The sequence below is a fragment of the Abrus precatorius genome, unplaced genomic scaffold, assembly GCF_003935025.1.
Source record: "Abrus precatorius isolate BTA unplaced genomic scaffold, Abrus_2018 Scaffold9, whole genome shotgun sequence".
Lineage (NCBI taxonomy): Eukaryota > Viridiplantae > Streptophyta > Magnoliopsida > Fabales > Fabaceae > Abrus > Abrus precatorius.
In genome coordinates, this window is record NW_020874439.1 from 30,547,305 (window position 1) to 30,569,540 (window position 22,236).

General features: G+C 29.2%; 1 protein-coding gene and 2 non-coding genes across 3 annotated transcripts; 1 reads left to right on the forward strand and 2 right to left on the reverse strand.

The window, feature by feature from the left end:
* Positions 1-2,576: 2,576 nt before the first annotated feature.
* Positions 2,577-6,072, forward strand: LOC113849964. The gene is made up of 4 exons (XM_027480246.1): positions 2,577-2,921; positions 3,752-3,844; positions 4,447-4,581; positions 4,681-6,072. The coding sequence occupies exons 1-4, from the start codon at positions 2,682-2,684 to the stop codon at positions 4,720-4,722; spliced, it is 510 nt and encodes a 169-aa protein (XP_027336047.1). The 5' UTR covers positions 2,577-2,681; the 3' UTR covers positions 4,723-6,072.
* TRNAG-UCC lies at positions 3,010-3,081 on the reverse strand. Its single transcript has one exon. It is a non-coding gene; the product is annotated as a tRNA-Gly (tRNA).
* A 10,315-nt stretch (positions 6,073-16,387) lies between the features above and the next one.
* Positions 16,388-16,459, reverse strand: TRNAM-CAU. Its single transcript has one exon. It is a non-coding gene; the product is annotated as a tRNA-Met (tRNA).
* Between the last annotated feature and the right edge of the window lie 5,777 nt (positions 16,460-22,236).

Below are 22,236 nucleotides of genomic sequence, written 5' to 3' on the forward strand. Positions count from 1 at the left end.
GTGTTTCCATGCACCATGATTAAAAAAAATAAAATTATGAATTAGTTACCCAACCTAACAAACAGAATGTAGGGGAGAATGTGTAAAATTGAATGAACTTTATCCATGCCGTATACAAGAGGTAAGGTCTGTATAAATGCATTTATATAATAATAATTGTAGAATATGACAGTACTGATGAGCATTGTGCTGTGAGCCCCTGTGTTTTAAGAAGGGAGAGTTTGAGCAGGACATGAAGCTAATGATAAAAGAAATGAAAAAAATATGACACTTAAACCAATGATTTGGTAAGAGATTTGAGTTTTTATGTTAATAATATAATATGATCGTATCATAGAAAAAAAAAGATATAATCTTTATTAGTTAAGAATTTGTCTTGATAGATTATAAATTTTATTAATTAGAATTGAGAAAAATTATGTTTTTTAAGTGATTATATCAAATTGTTAAATGACACGAGAAGATTCAAATTCCTTGTTAAGTTGACATTAGGGAATACCACATGGTTAACCTGTTGCCGGAGTAAGTTGGTGGCGTGCGGCGGTTGATGGCGGAAAAGGGTGTGACCGGTAGTTGTTATGTTCAACAATGGAAGTAGGTGGTGCCATTCACTATATGTGAATTGAAGTGGTGGACCAGATTGGGAGCAGGGTTACTAATTGCTTTGTGGCAGAGCATGTGGAAGATAAGGGAGTGCAGTGAACAATGTAGAGACAGAAAAAGATAGTCTCTTGCTTTGAATATCATTTGGGTAATGTCATGTATAGAATAAAATTATTAATTCAGCAGAGATTAAGTTAATTTTTAATAACTCCTTATAACTATTAAATTTTATTAATTTAATTAAATAAAATTATATGTTCATGTTAATTATACATCTTATATTTAAAATAAATTAAACATTCATAAATGTATAATTTTATAATTCATATTTATTTATAATTTAAAAAGGTAGATTAAATGTTAAAATAAAATTGTTTGATTAATTATTAATTAGTTTTTAATTTACATGAATAATTCACAAATTAGACACCTTTTTTTTAAAACTAACTCATAAGATAAATATTATATATAATTTATATATTTGAATTATCTATAAAGTATTTTCCTACTAAATAGTCCAGCACTAACTTCTATGGTCCAAACCTATGCTAACCATAGCATTAATATTCAAACCGCATTGACAACCTAATAAGCCCAATTTCAGAAACTTCCCATTGAACAGAGTCTTCTCTGCAGTTGTGCCATCCTTTTCTCTTTGACTCGAATTAGATTATAAAAATATAAAAAAGGACAAGATTTCCGATTCAAAATTCCAACCAAATAACAAGTCAATGAAATTAATATTGTATTCGTACAATCACATGTGTATAAGGATATCTATTAAAATTAAAACTTAATAAAAATAAAAATATTTAATATATATTTATAATAATTTAATATTTTAAAATAAACAATATATTCACTTGTACAAATAATAGGTAATAAAAAATATCTTATTAATCAAATTTAACGATAAATAAAATATAAAAAATTGACACTTAATACATTTAAGAATAAATATTTATTTTTTATTATTAAAAAAGTAATTAATATATTTCTTATAAAGATGAATAAAATGATTTTTTTTTTACCAACATGCCGATTTTAAAAGAAGTGATTTACATTTCATTTCTTGTTTCAAATTATTATAATAAAATTTAATATAAGAGTTTCAATTTAGTTTTTTTTTTATTTATAGTCAGTAGTGTTTTTCAAAATAAATTTAATTTTTTTATATGCCGACAGCAAACATGTAAAAAAATATTATATTATATTCAAGCATGTGTTTGAAGAACTCATTCAAACATGCCAAATTGCAACCCTTTCTCTCCATCTTCACTTGAGATCTTGGAATCATTACATTTTGATCAGTCTTGGGTTGATTAATTATAAATATAGTTTCTTCATATCAACCTTGTTTTATATGAAAAATCATATATTTCAATTCTTACATAAAAATTATTCATAAACTAATTTATAGATATATATATCAACACTATAAAAATATTAAATTTAATCTCTAAAATTATTAAAATTTTATTTTAATCCTTGCATATAAAAAAAATCATTATATTCTCTTCACATACATATAAAAATGACATTTAACTTATGCCCATAGCATGCTTATTTTTTAATTTAATCCTAAAAAAATTATAATAAAAAAATATTTTGATACTTTTTTACATAAAGATCAAATTATAATTTTTTTTTATCTCTATAATGAATAAAATAGAAAACAAGTTTGATGTAGAACCAAAATTAAAACTTAACCTTGAATCTTCATTCTATAGTTGCAAACAAAATATTCATGGAGAAGGCATACTTTCCTTGATTATTGTTATCTCAATGAAACCGATGAGCTTTTATCATTCTCACCTAAACTTTTCTACATAAATTGGTAGTCTCCCACCAATCACAGCCATCTAACGAGACCAAATGGATAAGATTTCATAGATATTTTCAAGGCAAAAAGCCCCTCAAAGTGATATTTTCATATTTTCCAAAGTAACAACAAAAAATGTGAAAACCAAACTAAAATATCTGCCATAGCCACCAATTCATACAAATATACACACAACACAAACACAAACACAAACAAAAACACCCCATTCCTAGGAACAAGTTTTCATTGAACAAAAATGGAGTGCTATGGTAGGCCAAACAGGAGTGACATCCATCTCTCAGCTGAGGAAGAAGCCACCATAGAAGCAAAGACAAGAGAGTATTTTGATGAAATGGCACCAAAGCGCCACACAAAGCCTCAACGAAGTGAGTATTCTACTCAATATGTTGATGCTTTCTCCAACATCAATTCCCACGATTCTTCTACACCAGAATTGCTACAATTCCAACGCCTTGAGAAGGATCCTCAAGAAAAGGTTCGTTTCAAAACTATATTATTTCTCTTAAAATTTTCATCATATGAAAAATTTTGTTGAATTATGTAAGAAAATGTATGAAAAAAATTGCGTTTGCCGGGAGTCGAACCCGGGTCTATTGCTTGGAAGGCAATTATCCTAACCGTTGGACTACAAACGCTTGTTGTTTCCTTTTTATTTTTTCAATTATATATATATTCATGATTAGTTCTAAGAGAAAACTTTCATATGGGCTAGATCTGGGTATTTGTATAAAGAGAATCTCTGAAACAGGAGCGTAAGTTGATTGCCTAATTTTTTTTCCATAGATCTTTTCTTTTTACCCATTATTTCACTATATTTTATGTAACTTCAGTATATGTTTATTTTATCTGTATGATTCCTTTGATCTTGCATTAAAAGATCACATTCTCTCAGTTTTAGTACATGTTTTCGTGTTTTCTTTATACATTTTGAATTGGTCTTTATTTTATGCAAGGATTGCTATGAGAGAAAACAGTTCCTTGCACATAATCCCCACATCATATCACTCTAAATAGTGCATTTTTGTTACGGTACATTGCTTGATAATAAAAAAATGGTTTACAGATAGTTGATAGAGTTGCTCTAAGCTAAGGTATTACAGAGTTTAGTTTTGATCCACCTTAACAATGTTCATTTTTCATACAATTGTTATCATGTTAATTTCTTTTTAATTTAATGACTTGATAATACATAGGTGAATGAATGATAATATTGAAATGTTTCAGTTTTGATCAATACCATACTAGACTTTATATGTCGGCGTTTCTAATAGGTTTCAATTATTTTTTCCCCACAATTGTATTCAGAAATTGGTGTACAATGGAAATGAAGTTACAGAAGAATTTGTAGAAACAGAGTATTACAAAGATCTCAACAGCGTGGACAAACACCATCATACGGTATTTATTTCCATCCTACTTGCATTGTTCTCAAAATATTAAAAGTTTATAACAAATACATCTCTACGCTATATTCTTCTTAGTTTAGTAAATTTGATTGCAAAATATTGAACCCATTTTACTTTATAGTGGAATTTTATATTCAATGGCATACAGTCAGCCATATCTAAAAGAACACTTAGATTTGTGTTTAGCATTTGCAGATAGATTTGGATTCTTTCACTTTATTTATTAATATGACAATTTTATGTCCCAGAAGAGAAAGATAAAAATAAAATATAATTAATATAGCTTTCAAATAATATCATTCCTATTTATAATTATTTTTTTGACATTTTTCTCATGAGATAACATTTTTATATTAGTAACATGTAATCATTTATATATTACAAATCATTGGTGTTAACGAATGAAAAGTGATTTTGGTACAATTTAAGGTACCAAAACTCATTGTTGTTTTCTTTGATTTTAAAAGAGTATTTGAGATGTGCATTTAAAAGATAAAAAAGAGAGTTAAGAATGAAGATAGTTATATATAATTTTAATCATTTGAGTTTCAAACACTGTAACTGTATACATGAATATGTGTGCTTTACCCACAGACTGGAACAGGGTTTATCAAAGTAGAGAAAAGTGAAAAAAGCTTCCACATAGAACCAGATAGTGACACTGGCTGCCATCACTCTTGCAAGTGCAATCCTGCAACCAATGATTGGATTCCTACTCCTTCCACTGATGTAACATACCATATATAGTACTTTGCTCTTTGACTTTATACTGATTATGTCATCTTTGTGTTGTTCTAAAAATTTCTCTATGACATTAATATGTTTCAGGTTGGTTTCAATTCAGACAAACCAAAGAGGAGTGACAACTGAAAATGAAGGAGCTGCTGTTGTTTGCTCTGCATGAGGAGTATAATGTTTGAACTTAATTCTATATTTTAGGATTCCATGTGGTGTTTAAAGTTGGAAACCAGATAAATATTTTTAAAAACAAGACTTGTGATTTGGATTTAAGTTAAATATGGTGCTATTTGGCATTTCATGTTGTATACATTATTTCCTATGTTTATGGAAACATAAATATAAGTTTTAAATTTCATGCAAATTATTATTGTAGGAATGCATTTTTTTCATCTTATGATGATAAAAATAAGGTCATTTCTTTATGTGAAAAGTAAAATTGAAACTGTGTTCCACTCAATTTGAATAAGCTTTCACATAAGTTGTTATAAGAAAATTAAATTAAATTATGCTTGGTAATATTAGTCAAAAACTTATAATTTATAGCAAGTTGATATAAAGCTATTTAGTAAAATTAACTGAAATATATTAAATGACTAAAAAGAATATTTATTATTATATTAAAATTAAATAAAGAGATAAATTTAAAATTTTGTACTTACATTTAATTTGTAATTATAAATTAAATATTATTTAAAAAAATTTCAAAAGTTAGCTTTAAAAGCTGTATAAACTCTTTCTATTTTAAAGTTATCAAATAGTTTTACTAGTTTATTAAAAAAAAAAATAATAAGCTCCTAAATAAGTTATAAGGTCACCTCACCAAATATAACTTTAATATAAAAATAAATAAATAAGAGAACTTTTAAAAATATAAAAAAGTATAAGCTAATTTTATAAAAAAAAAGTTTAATTAATTTTCATGTTATTTATACTTGTTAAGAAATTTGCATTCAGTAGGATTGTTAAACTACACTTCATAAAAAATCTGGATACAATAAAGCTTTCTAATTGGCAATAACACCATGCTAAACTACTGCCAACACAACCTATAGCAATTGATTTACATATATATTTTGATGTCTAATATAATTGTCATGGAATTGAATTATGGAACGGACTATAACTTCTCAGGTGTAAATAATTGCCATAAAAGAGTTGCATAACCCATTATCATTCTACTTAGTGTATAATTAACTAATAAAATTGTAGAGCAAATAATATTATAATTTTTTACATTTTGGTTAAAAGACCTAAAGTAGCAAAGTCTTGAATCCATAAAAATAAGACTTGGTGTAATTATTGTATTTAAATATTTTTTTTATGTTGTTTAAGCATAGACAGATATAAAAAATAAAAGAAAATCATGAAAAAAAACATTAAAATAATTCATATAAATCACTAAATGGAAAATGTCCAAAAAATAAATAAATCTAGCGAGTAACTAATAATCCTGGAAACCATGATACCTTATTCCAAAATATAAAAAATAAAAAGTACCAAAAAAAGAAAAAAAAAATATAGAAAACAAATTCCCTTCAGAAAGATTTTAAAATAGATCTTCAAATCTTGAAACGCTTTGCAGCTTTTTAGGAGGAGGCCTTGTTTTTTTTATATCCTCCTGCATGTAACATTTGCAATAATGTTTATAAAGTCAAATTAACATTTCTAACAAATACGGGAATTGAGATAGAGACCATGATAATTATTTTTTTTAAGAAGTAATAAAAAAATATTATATGACTGTTGAAATGCCATGAAAAGCAAAGAGACAAGGTCGTAGAAGAGATCAAAGTCTTTGGAAAGAAGAAATATGTATTAAAAAGCTATCAACTCTTTACAAAATATAGTGAGACTATAGGGTCAAATACACGTAACTCATAAAAACTTCAAATAATAATAATAATAATAACATTCATCGTTATATGTAAAGGCTACAAATGCATATGCATTATAAAGAAGATAAAAAATATGTTAGCTACATGAAAATAATTCGTTTATCATTCTACTGTAGTTTAAGTGAAGCTGAATATATAAACTTTTCACGTAACAGTGAATGTATCTAAAATATTCATGAACATTTCGTACTAATTACTTGAAGATAATGTATTGTATATATGCATGAATATTTCGTCTTACTTCAACAATGCAACATGCACGTATATTTGTGTTTCGTGTTACATTCAGGGTTATGTCGCCTTGCAGTGGCTGTGGACAGTTATCAACCTCCCAGAATAATGACTCTATTAAATTCAGAATCTCTGGATCCATTTCCTGTCAACATATTCAATTACCAAAAACGAAAGAAAAACAAAATCGAGTTAGTGATTCCATTCACAATAACTTTTTTAAAGTATAGAATAATGTAAAGGTTTATTGTTTATATTCTATTGTTTATATTTTATTGCACTTGACCTTACCGTATCCTCATAGGCAGCTTTTCCCTTTTTCTCCAGAGCACAGAACACTGGTTCTGATTGATTAACTATCTTAGAATAACTGATAGGGTTGCATTTCCCCTGTTTGCATATTTGTAGGTCCACTTTATCAGCTGAGAAACCTTGGAACATGTCACCGTTTACCTGTACAAAATAAAGTGATATAATAAAGAATGAAGCAAAGTTGGGAAAATTTTAAAATTTAAGTAAGCAAATTTATCTTAGCACAAGAAAAGCTTATAATTACATGCATTCCTGTTGAGAGTGTAGTCATGATTCCTGTATTCACTGCTGCAACATTGAAAAAAACAATTAAAAAATCTCTGATGTTATTATTATATGGCAATACTGAAGGATAATTATGAATTATTCTTGTAAGTCCATTCACATATTATTTATTATAAACTGATGTATTAGTTTGTAAAAAGTCATGTATTAATTAGTCAATGTAAGTTATTAAAACTTGAGTTCAAGGTAAATGAAAATGAAGATTTAAGTTAGTAGTATTATGTAATTGGTGAAAACAAAATCAAGTTATATTCGATCTCTTTTTATTTGAAATGTTTAAATAAGTATACATTGTTACAATAGGAAGAAGCAAGAAACATACAGGAAGAACGATTGTCTAGCAACAACGGTTTGTTTGCTTTCACATTCGTTGGATATGTTCCTACTTGATGAGAACTAGTCATGTCTTGCATGCTTTCCTTGAATTTTTTACCCTGAAAATTAAAGTAAAAAAAAAAGTGACATATAAAAACATTTGTGAAAACTTGTTCGAACTGTGATCAGATTAAAACCTCATTAACAAGAGTTTTTTCACCCATGAGCTCTTCAATGGAGTAAACCCTCTTACAACTGATTTTCTCCATTTAGCCCGTACTCGTTCTGAAGGATTTATAACTGAAATAATCAACCCATATTTCTCAGTCAATAAATTCTCAATCATAATTCTTTACATAAGGCAATAGAATTAAAGGAAAGATTAAATGAAAAGCAAAATTTCCATTCTTTACGTGTATCAAAGCATGCTACGAATTGCTAAATAAAGTTCAAGAACAATTAATATACATGACACTATAACTAGGGGTGTTAAAAGATTGAATTTTCAAAAAATCAATCTAAATCTATTTAAAATTCAATTATATAGATTGGATTATAAACTAATCCATCTTAATTTTTCTAAAATCGATTTAAATTTGGTTTTAAAATTTGAATTTAGTTTAAAACTGATTTTAAACTGTTTTTATATATGGTAAAAATATACCATAATTATTTTTTAATTATTATTAAATTATTATATTAAAATATTTAAATAAATAATATAATATTATATATATATATATATATTTGTTAAGCATCAACATTTATCAAAGATAAAATATGAATATAAATAGTACTCTAACCCATTACATTAACAATACATGTTAAGAGATTATTTACATATATTTTAATTTCTTAATAGTATTTTTTAATTTTATATTTTATTAAAATAATAAATATTTAGAGATATTATATTTTATATCATCTATCCATCACACAAATTAATTATATAAGTTAAATTTTAAACTATTTTATTTTATTTTTTTAATCGGTTAAAAAATAGTTTTAAAATTTAAATTTAATTTAAAATTGATTTTAAATTTAGTTTTTGTTGAAACTAATTTTAAATTTGGTTTTACGTTGAATTAGTTTTAAATTTAATTTTTAACGCAAAATTAATTTTTAATATATTTGTGAATTATATTTTTAAGGTAAAACTAATTTATTGTACAAATGTTATATTAAAATAGTTCATTTGAAAAAGATTATAACAATATTTATTAATATATTATATTTTATAGAAGTATATAAAATATTTATTATTATTTTTAACTTATTTTTAATAAATGGAGTTTATAATAAAAATTCAAATTAAAATCTATAAAAATAAAAATTAATAATATAAATAATAATAAAAATTTTATGTTATAATATTTTAAAAATTAAAAAATAACATAAATATAAAAATAACAGTAGTAATTAATTTAAAAATATTTGTTATATTTTAATTTTTTAAATATTTTAATTATAAGAATTAAGATTAATAAAAAAATAGTAGTAGTAAAATATAGTTACAATAAAATTTTGTAAACTAATATAACGCCAAAATTTAGTAAATAGAGATATAAGGTTGCTTCATACATATGGATTTGGATAACTACAAATAAATCCGGTTTTAAAAAATGGATTTAGACACTAAACTGGTTATACAACTATAGTTAATAAAAAAACTAGTTTAATATGGATCTAGATTTTTAAAACCAATTTGACATTGATTATGGATTGGATTTATGGAATTGGATTTTTTGACCACCCCTAACTATAAGTTGTGCTTTTAAAATTGGGTCAAATAGAAATCAAGGAGGAATTTAAAGACTTAACAGCAGTGAAAACAGAAAAGAGAAAAAGAAAATCTTTGTCAGATTATGCGGAGACTTATTTATTTATTGTTTAGTAATTAACATTAAGCTTAATAAACCCTAGCCTTTTGTCTATTGGTCAACACTGCAAATCAATGACTAACCCTAATTTCCTCCAAACTTTGTAGACAAACCACTTCTTACTAAGATGCTTTGACCAAAAAAGAAAAAAAGAAATCATGATGACAGAAGAATTTATAAATACATTGCTCTCTTGATATAACACACGCAATAAATATTAGGAGACCCTTACTATTCTTGTGATCGTGCAATTAATTGTTGTGGTCAAATAAAATTTCATACGAATCCAAAGCGCACCACGATGAAAATTGCAAACTAATTGCGTTGGATCATACACAAACAAAGATTGATGAAAACGTCTGTGCACATACAAAATTTGAATGCGTTCTAGGTTCATTATTTGGTCCAGTGAACTGCTAAACAATTCAAATTGTCAAAAAAAGAATCAAGACTTATGCAACAAAAGAACAAGGTTGGTGATATCCCCATCTTTCTATTCCAGGAAATTAAGATACTCATACTATCAACGATATAGGAGGGAGTGACAAGTGATAAGTGGAATAACCAATAATCAAAATAAAGAGCATAGAGACACAAGAGAGAGAGAAAAATAGGTATATATATGAAAGAAACAATCTTTCAATATGATTCTGAAGATTCTTGATCATTTAGCACACTATAGTGGGGTTGTTCAACCAAGGAGGCACTGTAATGTGTGTTTATCATGCCCTTCTTGAATTAACGCTGATTCCCTCCAGAAGGTATCGAGTGTGACTATGCCACTGGTAGCTTGTGATTTAAATATTAAATTTGTTTGGGTTAATTTGGGATTTCAAAACTTTTATGTGGGATTGTTTATATATAATTTATTTTTAAATTATAAAATTTGTGGAGAGAGTTTTGTAAGGGATAAAAGACGTTGCATCACACCAATGTTGGGTAACTATGATGGCATTGCAACTATATTGACATTATCACTAGTAAATATGCCACTTCTCACTAAGATGCTTTGACAAAAAAAGAAAAAAAGAAATCATGATGACAGAAGAATTTATAAATACATTGCTCTCTTGATATAACACACACAATAAATATTAGGAGACCCTTACTATTCTTGTGATCGTGCAATTAATTGTTGTGGTCAAATAAAATTTCATACGAATCCAAAGCGCACCACGATGAAAATTGCAAACTAATTGCGTTGGATCATACACAAACAAAGATTGATGAAAACGTCTGTGCACATACAAAATTTGAATGCGCTCTAGGTTCATTATTTGGTCCAGTGAACTACTAAACAATTCAAATTGTCAAAAAAAGAATCAAGACTTATGCAACAAAAAAATAAGGTTGGTGATATCCCCATCTTTCTATTCCAGGAAATTAAGATGCTCACACTATCAACGATATAGGAGGGAATGACAAGTGATAAGTGGAATAACCAATAATCAAAATAAAGATTCAAAACTTTAATCTTAGGTGTCCTAAGACAGTTCTATTATGAAATATTGTGCAACTAAAGAATAACTAGAAATTGAGGGAAAGATAACCCAATGCATTACCTTCAATAAGATTCTTGATGTTAGAAACATTAATATTACACAACAAAAGAAATTAAAAAAATTAATTGATTGATATTGAAAATAAAAAAGATTGTAAACATGGAAGGCATGTAGAGAAAACACTACTACAAAATCTGCATATATAGACGGATTTAGAGATGGATTTTTGAACCATTACAGACAGATTTTAAAATTACAGACGGATAGGAACCGTCTATAATATCCTTCTCAGTAAAAAATTACAGACAAATTGTTAAATCCGTCTGTAAGTTACAGATAGAAAAATCTGTCTGTAAGTTATAAATAAAAAAAATTCATTTATAATCCGTCTATGATATATTTTACTATTTTTGTTATTTTTTGTTTATATACATAATTATTCATGCATGTTCCTGACTATCACAATTTATAAATATAATAAAAACTATAAAATTAAATTTACAAATTCAAAAATAATTTATAAAATGTAAAATTTAAATGTTATTACAAATGAAGACAAAAACATTCAAATAAATAATGTTAAAAATAAAATACAAATGTTTATCACGAATAATCTGTATAGTCATCATTTGAAGGAGCATCATCATCAGTAGAAGATGCATGTAGCTAAAAACTGGTGGTGCTGGAGCTAGTGGAGGAGGAGGAAGATGTGTAGAGCTATTTGCTCTTATGAGCTCAAAATATGCATGTATCTGCTGCATCTACATATGTTGTTGCTCCATCTGTCATTGGATCTCCCTTTGCATCCTAGATACCACCTTCTTCTCTATCTTCTTCTCTATTTTCTTTGTCCACTTCTTCTTACATGCACTTTCCTTGCTCTTCCACATCTCCTCATTCTACTTCTGGAGTTCTTCATTGAGGGCATGGAGTTGAGTGCAGACCATGTCTTTCACTTCTTCATGTGCAAGAGAATGAGCATCTCTGGTGACAGATGCAGGGGAAATGGAGTCTGCAAAGGGTCTCCCATGCCATAAATCTGACCTTTGTAAAGGCTACTCACTATCTGTGACCACATAGCATCCTCATCAATTGACTCTGGATCCTGAGAAGATGCCTTCTCAAGCCTTTGAACATAGTCATCCTACAGTTCAGTTCAGACAATTAGATATTAGTCTGGAGAACTATTTAATAAATCACTAATAATAACATATAGTATCAATAAGAATGACTTACATATGTGGCCTGAAATCGTATATCAACCCACATGTTTTTGTCTTCCCTACGAGTGTGTGTCTCCTTGAACAACTCTCTATGCGTAGGTGGCCTCTTCAACGACTTTTCCTGCAATTCCAATTAAATCACATCTCAAATAAGTAATTATAAATAGAGTAAAATGAATTTTAAAATCACATACCAAGTTCGCCTTAGTGCCAGCTAGAGCTGTCAAAACGGGCAGCTCGGCCCGACCTGGCCTGACCCGATAGGGTAGCGGGCTCAAATGAGTCGGGCTTAATTAGCCTAAGGTAAAAATGGGCTTATATTTTTACTGTCCAAGCCTTATCCTATGCAGGCTACGAGCTTCTGCGGGCTGGGCTGACAACTCAAATAATTTTTTTTTCTTATTTTTGTAACATGTCATTTTTTTTACTGTTTTTATAACAACAAATCATTGTTTTTATTGCTATTTTTAGTGTTTGTAACATATTTGTTAAGCTATTTTTGCATGAACTTAACAGACCACTCATTTTTTATGTTCAATTTTTGTATTATATTATTTATTTGTTTTTTTTAAGTTGTAAAAGGCCACTGGTTTCTTTTTTTATTGTTTTTGTAGCAGTGTAAAAGTATATAATTTAGACTTCTAATTTTAGGGTTTTGAAATTAAAATATATTCTCTTTCAAACTTCTTAGAGCTTAGGGTTTAATCTCAATATATATATACAGGCTGCCCATACCTGCATGGGCCAACCTAGTTAAAGCCCGATCGAGTACCTGGCCAAAATGGCCAAAGGTAATTTCGAGCCTTATTTTTTAGAGTTCAAACCCGTCCATTTAAAGGATTTTTTGGGCCCAATTCGTCGGGCCATCCCATTTTGCCGGCTCTAGTGCCAGCCAAAGTTGTCGAACCACTAGTATGCAGTGATTCCCTCTTATTAGATGCCCTATTTGTCTTGTTTTTTTATGGAGTGATTTTAAAACTCATCCATATCCCAATACTCTTGCAAGGCATGAAAAAAGTTGGGTGCTATCCAATCAGCACTAGAAGAGTCCTAACGAGTCTCTGTGTATATCAGTTTTAGTCGCTTTGCAGTGCAACTCTTCCAGGGCTTGAAAATCATCTTTTCATCTTGGAAGAGGAATGGAGAAATTGCTCTACATAAACACAATTTCATTAGATGAGGTACAAACAGTCATATGTAATTATACTTAGTTAAAATTAATACATTATTATTACCTTCTAATCTTTGAACCATTTCATCTTTGTATCATTTGGCACATTTGCAAAATTTGTGTAAGGCGCATCAAACATCTTCTTAATGGTATCTGTGACCTGGTGGAGACTTTTCTGTGGTAGTATCCAACTGATAAAACAATTATTATAACATTCACATAAAGTACGCAATGTTAGGCATATTTTGAAGGAAACTTACCAAGTGGACCAATCCCATCTCAAAGTTTCTAACGATTTTGATGATGCATGAGTCTGTGATGACTACTGCCCACTTATAGCTAGGACAGTAGTGGATCCCTCTCTTGTGCCCTGTGTAGAATGTGACTGTGTGGCCTGTGTAGTAGGCGGTGCAGAGTGTGAAACTCGTTATACTGGAGGGGGAAGAGCGATATACCTAGGATTAGGCACCATGATAAATTGCTCCTGTCCCATAACCTGGGAGGTATGCACTATAGCTGGTGTGGAAGTCAAAGTGAGAGTGGTGGATGAAGGAGTGTTACCACGATCAGGACGCTAAGCAACACCTTGTTTTACCTTTACCTGCCATATCTGAATCAAATACAATATATGTTTAGAGACGAATACCATAATCTAATGGAATATGATTAATATTGGTGATAACTCAAAATAAATAATCATAGAAACATAGTAAATTGACGAACCTACTTAATTTACCTCAATTACTCTGATCGTTCAAGACTACCTTCATCATCACTCGATGAAATGTCATCCATAAATCTTTCCTCCTCATCTTCAGTCATATCATCCATTTCATTATTTCTTAAAGCTTGGGTAGAAGGGTCAATTATTTCAATTTCATTCAGAGGAGAAGATAAAATTGGAGGGACAACAGTGTCTATTACAACACGTGAAGGGATTGAGTCATCAATTTGATATGCATCTTCATCATCTACTTCATAACTTTCAATTTGACCCCTTGGTTTAGTTTTTATTACAATCCTCCAACTTTTATTACATTTTCTAGGGTAAGATAAGAAATATACTTGTCTTGCATTTTGTGCAATGATGAAAGGGTCAAAGCATTTGTATCTTTTGGTATGGTTAATCTCAATTATATTGTAATAGTTATGTTTACGTGTCCCTGTTGGGCGTGTCGGATCAAACCATTCACACTTGAATAAGATAATCCTTTTTATGGTTTCATCAGCATATTCAAGTTCAACTATTTCATTAAGTTTTTCATACCAATGACAGTCACCATCACTTGAATTTTCTCTCACACTAACCACACTATTATCTGTTTATCTCCCTTTACATGATTCAATGATTTGAAATTTATACTCGTTAACATAGTAAATTCGCCAATAACATGGTCAGATAGTTCCCTAAATGCAACAGGTAGAAGACACTCCATGAATATGTGACAATCATGACTTTTCACTCAAAAAATCTTCCTTGTTCAACATTCACACAACGACTGAGGTTTGAAGCATAACTGTCAGGTATTTTTAAGTCCTTCACCCACTTACACTCATCTTGTCTTTGTAGTAAAGTCAAAGTGTAACTTGCTTTTGGCTTTGACCATCGACCATCTACAAGTTGTTGTAACTTTAATTTTAGACACCTACAATATTCTTCTAAATCTTGCCTTGTTTTTACATTATCTTTAATTCGATCAGTGTCCATTACAGTATTCATGATATTGTCAAATACATTTTTTTTTCACATGCATCACATCTAAACAATGGCAAACTAAGTTATCCTTCCAATATGGGAGCTTCTAGAATATATTTTGTTTGGTCCAATTATTTGTCATCACATAACCAAGTAACCTAATGGATTTTCCTACTTCTACTATTTTTGGCAAATGTCTAACTTTATCCCATACTTGATGACTATTTAAACAGACGAAAAAGTCCTTATTTTCAACAGTTGCTTTTCTAAATTTGTAGGTTTGCCGCTTATAAGGATGTTCCATATCTAAAAATCTCCTATGGCAATCAAACCATGAATTTTTCCTCCATGTTTCAAAGTAAATTGTCAAATGAAAAGTCAGTCAAAATGGCAATATTTACAAATGAATTTTTCTGTCCGTAAATTCCGCTCCAAATTTTCCTCCCATTATCAAATTATAGACGAATTTATCCTTCTATAAATTCATCAAATACAGTTATAGACGGAAAAATCCGTCTGCAAATTTCTAAATGAAAAGTTGATAAAAAAAAATGGCAATATTTATAGACAAATTTTTTCGTCTGTAACTCCTACTCCAAATTTTTCTCTCATTTTCAAATTACAAATGAAAAAATTTGTCTATAATTTTTGTCTATAATACTTCATGCTAAATGGCGAGTCAACTACAGACGGCTGTTTCAGATGAATAAAAATTCGTCTGTAATACAGACGAATTTTTCAGAAAATTTTAAAAAGATAAAAATAAAAAATTCGTCTGTATTTCAGATGAATTTTTGTTTATCTATAATGTCCGTCTATAAATAGAGCTTTTCTAGTAGTAAAAAAATTAAAAAGAGAAAAGAAAAATTGACTTAAATAATTTTTTATCCTTTATTTTAACAATTTGTTTTTATTTTAGTCTCTATTTTTTTATAAATTTTATTTATAATCTCTAACATTAACTTAGTAAAATTAAAAATTGACAAGCTGTAATATTTTAATTAACTATATAAAGATTAAAAAAAATTTATTTAAAGAGATTAAAATAAAAAATTCACTAAAACATGAAAATAAAAACATATTTAATCTATTTAGAAATTGAGCCAATGAAAATTTTCTTGTTTTATATTGGGACCTAATAGAGTGGATGCCATCATAATTTTCTTGAAACATACCTTCTGATATTTGCTAATGCTTTGATTTGTCTAGTGTAGAGTTTTCAATCTTATAATATTTATAGAATATTTTCAGTTATAAAAAATTATTTCGGAAGCCTCTCTTTTTTATCAGAGCCTGGTTTCGATCCAGGGACCTGTGGGTTATGGGCCCACCACGCTTCCGCTGCGCCACTCTGATTGTTGATGGCAACAATCATAATTGTAACTACATTATTTAAATTTCATTTTACAACAACTAATAATGAAATTAAAAGAAAAGAGTAAATGGTACAAAGATTTGGAAAAATAAAAATGAAGTCAAAGGAACATGATGAGAACTGAGAAGGAATTCAAGTGCAGAAGGAGTACTTTTGATAATCTCTGGCACTTTGGGTATCCCAACTCCTCCAAAGCAAACTTTTCACAATTCCCATTTATTAATGGCCAACCCTTCTTTCTGGGCTCTTCACATTGAACTTTAATTTTGAAATTAATTGCAGAAGATATGGAAGCAAGTATTGCTGTTTCTTGTAGGTAGCAGAGGCCAATGGAAATAAGATGAAATTGATGTAATTTTAGCTATAAGTCAAATGATGGAGAGAAAAAAACATTTCTAAAAAAGAAAATATTTACTATAATAGAAATATAATAAATATTTTTAATAAATTATAATTTTTAAATGCTTGAAACTAACCTAAAGAGTAAGGTTAATGTTTTTTTTTTTATTTACTCACAATATGCACAACAATAACTTCAGTGGCGTAACATCTAGTGTTGCGAGCTTGAACAAAGCAGATAGGAAAATATTAAGTTGACACTCTTAAAATAGGGTGTGGAATAGGTGAAAGAAGAAAAAGATAAGAAAAAAAAGGATGTTAATGATGTAATAGATAAACAAAAATAGAAAGATAAAGAAAAAGAAATGATGAAGAATGAATATAAAAGAAAGTGAGAAAGAGAATAAATACTCAAAGCATTATATTAAAATATAATCCAATTCACAAACAAACTAGAAACACACGAGCAACACAAGCGACACACATATACAAACTCTAAAGCATGGATAAAAATCTTAAGATTATCTAAAAGTTTAATAATCTCAAGCCACAATATATAACATACAACATAAATTCTTAAGACAAAAATATTAACGTCTCTTAACTTAGTATTAGTTAGTGTATTACAAGAAAAAATAGTATTTACACAAATATTTCAACATTCTTTTTATATTAGTGCAAAATCAATCAAAAAAAGTTTAACGAAATAAGAAGTATTTGAATATCACCAAAGCAATTACTCTGCAAAATGTAAGCAATTACATTTGTTACCAATAGTTGAGCATTCCAGGACAAAAGAGCATGTGTTAGCTTTGGCATCATCAATGATAAACGACCCAAGATGTAAGAAGTCTCTATTATGTCGTTTATGTCCATATTTCTTAAGTAAATCCTCATAACATAATCTAACTAAACAAAAGTTTCACTTTTTTTTATTTTCCCAATCATGCTTTATTTGTTGGGTTCCACCTCCACCATTACATATTGGCTTACTTGTGAGAGGTGTCTGAGCCAAAAACATTACATGAAAACATTCCATCAGCAAAATGTTGCACTACAAAGTGAAAGGAAGAAATACATGACACCAATTTACTAACTAGATTTTGTATAGTTCTCAATAAAGTCAGTGTGGTGATTGGTGAAACAAATTTGCTTGCATTGCTTGTGCATGCCAATGCTTGTTTCCAGAGAGGAAGAGTATACTTAACTATTTAAGGATCAGGTATCTGAGCTTCTTTTTGAGACATCACATACGAATGACAAGCTTTGAATATGTAATCAAAACATCATTAAAATTATGTACATTATAATAAACTTCAACGCTTTACTTGTGTTGCTGCAGCAGCTAAATAATTAATAAAGTTAAATATGGATATGTGATAATTATAAGATAGCCAAGTGCAAACTTGTCTTTGAAAATAGGTTTTCAAGGAAATCAACATTATATAAAGAAATATAGTCATAAATAAATAACTAGATGTAGGCTCACACATTAAACAGGACATTCAGTTAATAGAACCTTAGCTAGGGGAATGACTTGAGTATTGAAAACAATAAACATGATAAATGAATTATAACCACAAGAGGAAGAGAAGAAACTCGCGAGTTATAAATTGAGTAAAACCATCAACACACTAGTAGCATTACAGAAAGTTCAAAAGTCAACAGACATGTTAAATTAAAAACTCAAGTCACAAACTGCAGAAGTTAATTGAAAAGGCTGTTACCATTTGCAGAAGTTAATTGGTGTTAAGTCCTTTTGCAAACTCTACATGAAACTTCCTTTGAAGTCTTTTTTTTTTCCTCTTGTTTCTTTGTATCCGCCCAAGTACCGGATTGCAATCCTCCTAAATGACAAGCTATAGATGTAGCCCATTGTACCAAGATTTAATGTATTTGGAAAATAAACTTTTGTATGAACTGGAAAAGATAGTACTCATCACCAATCACAGGACAAAAAATTATAGAAGAAACAATGTTGTGATTGTCCTTTTCCCTTATGCAAAAATTCAACCATTGGAACATCAGAAACCTGTTACATCACACTTCATGATGTTAAAAAAAGCAAACCCTTCAACACAAAATTCTTTTCCTTCTATTTTCTCTTTTTTTTTTCTTTTTTCTGTTTTATGGTAGTATAAGCTTAGTGAGGACATAAGTATTGTGTTCATGCATGCTAGAAAACTAAAATTCAATTCTCTTTCATATGCAAGTTATCCTTTCAATCAGTAGTAAAAAATATTTCCCTATAAAAATGGGTGCGAAAAAGTAAAATGAAATTGAAATGAATTTTAAATGTAGAATAGCAGAAGAGAGTAGATGATTGCATGTACAAAGTAAGCATTATTGTGAGGGTGAGTTGTCACATACTGGTAAAGCTAATAGTAAAAGATCAGAAAACCTTGTATGAGTGCAAGACTTCATTTTTGGCACATTGTTGAAGTCGCATGAGATACGTCAGCATTAACTCTAAACAGATGCTTGCTTGCTACATATGACATGATTTACACAACAGGAATCTTAGTGAATTAGCATCTTTAACTCCTCCTTTGTTCATTTCAGCACGTAACTGAAGGAAAAGATAAAAATATCTGAGTAACTGAATGATCTCCAAGTGCTGCAGAGAAGACAAGGAAAAGGTTGAGTTATGCGTGAAAGATAATTTACAAAATAACAACTAAAAACAAAAGGATGAGTTGGCAAATTAATACTGAAGATTAAGTTGACTGAGCAGCTGAAGTGTTTGTGCCTTCATGCCATATTTTGTAAAATTGTTAACCAAAGAAATTGCCCAAAATAAAAACTTTACCATATAATTAGAAAAAATGAAAAAGAAAATATAACAAATTCCACTACTAAGTGCGTGTTTGGGTGAGAGTTTCTAAATTTGGTTGGAATGAACTTGATTATGTAGAATTGATTTTGTTTAAAAGTGAGTTAAAAGTAAGATGATTTAGGTTTGGAAACTTATCTCTTAAAAGTAAATCTACAATAAAGTTAGTATAAAATATTCAATTTAACGCAAAAGCTACAATTTACCATGTTGATTCAAACGTGACTTTTAAGACAATCAATTTTGATTGAGAACACCCAAACATCAATTTCTTTTACAAAATCATGTTACAATAAAATAAAAGTGATTCTGCGTCAACTTGATTGCATCTAAACATACACTAACTTAGGAAACTGTTTTCATTTTAAATTATAAAATTGTCACCATGGTTTCATTTTGTTTTCTGCTCTTAAATATTTGTAAAGGAAACAAAATAAAAATAAAATGACAATTTTGCCTCTTAAAAATGTTACCATTAAACCTTTTTTAAAACCAAACAGCCTCTTATTTTTGTTTTTTACTTCTCCTATAGACAGACCCGGAGCTTACTAAGGTTTTCTCACATTGATATTCTTTCTTCAATTTGGTAGTTGAAGAAATTCTTACTTAGGTTTGCCATTTCCTTTGGTAGTTGAAAAATTTGCTTGGCAGGTTTTTTCCTCTGCTGTTTGTCAACCACAACAAATAATGGGGATCAAACAGTAAAGAAGTAAGCCAGCAACAAGGACCTCCAAAGCTAACAGTGAATCCATTTCTCCACACTATTGCACCTTGCTGGAGAAACACGTTCTTTCATCAACGAGGAATATAGGAAAAATCAGAGAAAAAGGAAGCAATACCATATAAATACGTTCTTTCATCAACATAGACATACACTTACAAAAAGTTAGGACATATTCAGATGTGGTGCTTGTGCATCTTCAAAGCAATAAATATTCAAATAAATGACTTGTTTCCCTGAAAAAAAAAAAAAGAACAAAGGGATTTTGGTATTAATGATTTTAAATAATCATCTCTACATGTCTTATTCAACATCTAACAAGGAATTAATGCTACAACAGAGAATAATATATCCTCCTATAATAGAATAAAGAAATTAATAAAAACCAGAAAAAAGGTATTAAGGCTATACACATACCTAACAAGGAAATCCTTAAATAAGAAACCATGGGTGGAACCAATGATAGACCAATTTTATAGGGTCCCCACCTTTAAACATGGCCTTTAGAGCCCTTTTTCTGTAAAATCAAAGGTAGCTCACAATTGTGAATAATAATATAGGCTTCCTCTCTTCATTAGTTCTATACCAATTGGTATTGAAACCTAGTATTCCAACCACATGCCACTCATATTGTGCACATTATCTTGTACCTACTTTATTGACCCTTAAGAATGAAACATATATTGGTGAATGTCCAGGATAGTAGACCATCAACAAAACAATCAAATATAGATCCCTATCTTAGAAATGTGTGGAAAAAGACCTTTTATGAACCTTAATAGCCTGTATGAGTAGCTCGTAATGCTTTTTTGGTGATCCCAATTCACCTAGCATCTTTAGAAGGGTCATGACTAAGGTTGTCATCAGGACCCTTCTAAAGATAGTTATTGGAGCATTGTGACTCAAATCCTTAAGTTTATTGAACCACTATACCAAGGTTTCCTAGTATAATCTTTACGATAGTTATTGGATCCTATCAATAACTTTATATCTCACTATTGAATTCACTGTATGAGAAAATGTGTCAGATTTAATTTTAGCAAAATTCTTAAGATGAATATGTAAAAGAATGATGAATCATTTACCTATATGAGTTGTGTAACCATATTTGTACATCATTCCTGGTAATTATGAATTCCTTTCTTTATCTACACCATGTAAGCCTTGGAACAGCCTTACAATGGACTTCGTTCTAATATTTCAAACAATTAAGATTCTTGATTTGATCCCTTTTGTTGATAAAGTTTTAGTAACGACTGGACTTTGTTCTAACATTTCAAACAATTAGGATTCATGATTTGATCCCTCTTCTTGATAATGTTTTAGTAATGACGCATTTTGTCGATTTGTTCTTTTGCGATATTTTCCACTTGCTTGGTTTGCCTTTGCCTTCAATCGTATATAGAAGAAAGATGTTAAATTGTTAGCTATTTTTGGAAGACCTTTCAAAAGATCATGAATAAAAGCTTTATTCAACTTTTCACCATCAAATTGATGGTTAGAATAAGGTTATTGACCAAAGTTTAAAATACTTGCTTAGGACTTCAACATGATGAAAATCGCAAAATTGAGATTAGCTTTTTCCCGTGACGTAGATTTTGTAGAACTAGATAATCATGCCAGTAGTAGTATCCCATTTGCAATTATCCAGGGTGTGTCCCTTCACCACCACAACAACCTCTTGCATGTATAACTTTGGTACTTTTTCTTACGAATCTATAGAATATTTTGCCGATGATATTCCTACTTTGCAATTCGAGGTTATTCAAAACATGCATTAAGCAATGAACAATATAAACTTGCTACTAATGTCTGTTGTCACTTAGACCAACGCGTTCAATTACAAAATCACTCTAACTTGAGTC